Source organism: Octopus bimaculoides, chromosome 2 (assembly GCF_046866305.1).
Source record: "Octopus bimaculoides isolate indiv1 chromosome 2, ASM4686630v1, whole genome shotgun sequence".
NCBI classification, from domain to species: domain Eukaryota; kingdom Metazoa; phylum Mollusca; class Cephalopoda; order Octopoda; family Octopodidae; genus Octopus; species Octopus bimaculoides.
This window is the reverse complement of record NC_142929.1, coordinates 117,506,724-117,511,119: the sequence shown is the minus strand read 5'-3', so window position 1 is coordinate 117,511,119 and position 4,396 is coordinate 117,506,724. Positions and strand designations below refer to the sequence as shown.

The following is a 4,396-nucleotide window of genomic DNA, read 5'->3' as shown; positions in this document are numbered from 1 at the left end:
CCAAGCTCTTCGATCTTCTGTGATGTGATCTTTGAAACATTACCCCTTTTCGATTCACTAAAGCGGGTCTTTTTTTCTTCAAAGCTTGGTTCAAACGCTCTAATTGCTGACAGTAGACTTGAGCATTGATTGTTGCATTAGGTGGTAACAATTCAAAGTGACTTACTCCTTTGCAACCCCACCAGATAGAGAGAACCTTTTTTTCATGAAATTCCCTTCTCAGTTGTGGTTGAGCTTTTTCCCTTTTACCAAGCCACTGTTTACGACGTTTAACATTTCGATAGAAGATCCATTTTTCGTCACCAGTTACAAGTCTATCGAAAAAGAGTGAAATGAGTTCGCGAGAATGGAGAGAAGAGCAGATGTCAACTCGGGATTTGCGGTTGCTTTCGGACAATCCATGAAGCACCTATTTTCCAAGTTTAGGAACCTTTCCAAGTTGTTGAAGATGACGATGAACAGTTGTATGGTTTGAACTAAGCTTTATTGCCAATTCTTCAACCGATAATGCAGGATTTTCTTCAAATAATGCCTCAAGGAGCTTATCATCAAACTCAACTGGACGTCCTATTCGATCTTCATCGTCAAGGCTGAAACCTCCACTTCTGAATTTTGCAAACCATCTTCTGCAAGTTCTTTCATTCAAGCATTCTTTCCCATAAAATGAGTGTATGCTTTGAGTCACTTCGGCATTATATGACTTAAATGCTCTTTGGATACTTGCATTTTAGAAAGAAATTTAATTCTATTAATCAAAGAAATTTTAATTCTATCATTCTGTAAAATAATATTTAATTAGTTTAAATGTACACAAATGCATAGAAATAATTTTTAATTCCATAAGACATTCTAAAATACTATTAAATTTCATTCAATTTTATAAAAGATAAAATTGGACATAACTTATGGGATGACCTGATACTTTTTAACCATTTGCCTCTCTTGTGTATCACGTGACAAACACGAGACAAACACATATATCACACATTCCCAAATACTTTTTACATCCATCAGAGTATGAAACAAGAGCTAACTAGAAGTTTGAAAACACTTCTAAGAAACTTATGAAAATACTTTGACCGAGCAAACGGCTAAAAAAAATATCTTGTTTCACTTATGTGTATCTTATTTATTTATCTAATTATTATATGTTTGTATATTTATGCAATTTTAAAGTGTCTTCCCCGTCCCTCACGCACCCTTTCGTTTTCATATAGATTTATCTTATTCATCTTCATATATTTTTATGTCATCACCGCCAACCCGCCAGTTTTAAGCTTCCAAATTTTGAATGTACGTATGAATGAAGTTGAAAAATAATTGCATTCAGTGGCTAAATAAAGAACAGATTATTTATTTATTTATTTATTTATTTATTTTATTTACTCATTTACTGAAAAACATGTGACAGAATTTAGTTAAGAGATTTTCTACATATTACTATGTATTTCAACTCTGTTTAGCAAAAACAATAGTTGAAGTGTATATGAAGTAAGAAAAGACTTACTGTTAAATACAACTGCCACTTGGTACAGAGTGGAACTACACACACACACACACACACACACACATACACACACACACACACACACACACACACACACACACACACACACACACGCACCACTGTCTATCTATCTATCTATCTATCAGATCTCTCTCTCTCTCTCTCTCTCTCTCTCTCTCTCTCTCTCTCTCTCTCTCTCTCTCTCTCTTCTTCTTCTTCTTCCAAGGTTATTACTTAAAGCTAGCAGCACGTAATCTGAGTTGATGCTTACATAGCATCGTCAAAGTTGTCTCATGTACTTACATACACGAGCACTCCACACAAAAAACATACACTACACATTTTCCTCCTTCCCTCCGTCCCTTCTTCTCTCTTTCTTTCTCGCTTTCTTTCTGTATTTCTTTCTCGCTCACTCTCTCTCACTGTCTGTCTTTCTGTTTGTCTCTTTCTACATACACGGGCGCACGCACACATGTATACAAAACACATTCACATACGTACGTGTGTACGAGTGTACAAGTGCTATAACATTACATTCCGGAAACAACCAATACCGTCCCTCTACTGCTCGCCCCTCAAAAGGCATTTCCTATACATAAACACACACATACATACATACATACATACATGCACACATGGATGAAGAAACGGGATTTTTGAAAATAATTAGGAAAAGGTTCAGAGAAAGAAAGGAGAAAATGGCAGAAGTTATTTGCGTACGAAGTTCAAAAAGTTCAGATACGCGTGCGCATACATAAACGGACGCGCGCACAGATACACGATTGTTAGTAAATAATATTATTTGCGCGGGAACTGCAAGCATATGCATTTTACCGCATTGTGTAATATGGCAGGAGAACTTCTGGTTTTATTAATTGCCATTTCTGTAGACTTTAGTCAAGCAGGAATAACAAATGATTCTTTTGGAAGAGATAGTTTTGAAAATGATAAGAATTTCAAAGATCCAACGTTAAGAGAAAACAGTATCGGGAGAGAAATATTGAACACCAGTGAAACTACGATGTATGGTGGGAATCACCCGGGAGGAGACATTAACAAAGAAAATATTCGTAGCAGCATTGAAGGAGAACAGAATAAAATGGAAATAGCATCAGGTGAATCAGTAATAGCTCCAGAGAATACCAATAATATGAATGAAGGCAGTGGTGAATCAGCCTACACAGTTTTCCGTGAAGAATCTTTACAAATTAGTTTACAACCATTTAATGGATCGGTGAGCATTAATTACACTTTTCTGAAAGATAAACCAGAGCTTATTCAGTGTCATGTGATTAGCAGACGAAACGAGCGATTCATTGAAACTTTAATGAGTTTAATCAACTGCGGACATTTCCCAGAAATACCAAACGGAAAATTTGTTTTTGCACTCGGTAATTCTCCGGATGATATTATTCCAAGAGTTATATGTGACCGCTATTATATTCGTGTAGGAGCGGCTAACGGTGATCTTCGCTGTCGGAATGGAGTTTGGTACCATAACGCTACATGTGAAATTGTGAAATGTTTAAGAAAACTCCAAGTGCCCTCCAATGGTCGGAAAGTATCGAAAACTGGGCATACAGTCAATTCTACAATAACGTTTTCTTGTGAGTATGGTTATGAGTTGCTTGGAAACAAAACCTTGGTGTGTGGCGAAGATGGAAACTGGACGGGTACGTTCCCTTCTTGTCAATTAGTGAAATGTCCAAAACCTCTGCCGCCAGATCATGGATTTATTGAAGAAGATAAACAGGAAACCATTTTCAATACGACACTTGTCTATCGATGTATGGAAGGATATAGTCTTGTCGGTAAATCGCATATCACGTGTCAAGCTGACGGAAAGTGGAATACAGAGATTCCTGCTTGCAAACCAGTTTGCTTGATTCCAGATATAAGAGGACTAGCAAAACCATTGTGGTTATTACCAACCTTTGAAGCATTGAGTACTTCAGCAGAGATATCTTATGGACGGCAAATAATGTACTCCTGCAAAAAACGTTTCAAAAATGCCTATGAAGGAGCTATTACATGCATTAATGGAATTTGGGTCCCAGCTATATTTTGCATCAGGTCTTTTGCATGTGTGGAACCGAATATACCAAAGAATGCAATAATTGTCGATCAAATTGGTACGGTCTTTGTACAGTATGATTGCAAGAAAGGCTATCAAATATCTAACACAGATAACCGAATTTGTTCTCGCAGAGGCACATGGTCACGTCCGGTACCAGAATGCGTGAAATCTTGTGAGCTTCCTAAATTTTTTGCAATGAAAGATGCAGAATTCGACTTCAAATACAATAAAACTAAAACTAGGTCTTTATATGAAATTTTCCTGTCGTATTCCTGTAGAAACGGTTTCAGAAAACTAAAAGAAATCCAACCTAAATGTATTAATGAAACTTGGAATCCAACGCCACGGTGTGTTTCGATTAATGTTAGACTCAGCTATTCGTTTGGTGAAACCATTGGAGTTGCAGAAATCTTCACTGATGGCAGTTGGGGAGGTGTCTGCGATCATTTTTACTCTGGTGTTGGCATATGGGGTAAATCCGAATCAAAAGTATTATGCCGAATGTTAGGTTTCAAAAGCGGCCGAAAGTTAAGATCCTACAGTTCTTCAGGAGTTCGAGCAAAATTCATGGGTATTGCGTGTTCTGGCGATGAAGAAAACATCCTACAGTGCCGAACTAAACAAGCAAATGTGTTTTGTACAGACTTAGTTGTTGTTTCATGCCGGGGATATATTTTCCCTGAATAACGTTTTAAAGAAACATTTAGTTCTGATGAAAAGTCTTAATTAATGTTCCACTTGCAAGAATGAAAATATTTCCTCCAAAATCTCCGTTTCGCTTTCATTACACAGGTATATCTTCTTTCATATTA

The 4,396-nt window shown here is 36.9% G+C and overlaps 1 protein-coding gene across 1 annotated transcript in view; it reads left to right on the top strand.

Annotated features, from left to right (window-relative positions):
• Positions 1-1,386: 1,386 nt before the first annotated feature.
• Positions 1,387-4,396, top strand: part of LOC106871498 (C4b-binding protein alpha chain) — a 3,023-nt gene continuing 13 nt past the window's right edge. Inside the window, exon 1 of the mRNA XM_014917982.3 lies at positions 1,387-4,396. This exon is cut by the window's right edge and continues 13 nt beyond it. Coding sequence (XP_014773468.1) covers positions 2,331-4,271 — 1,941 coding nt within the window. The 5' untranslated portion in view covers positions 1,387-2,330 and the 3' untranslated portion in view covers positions 4,272-4,396.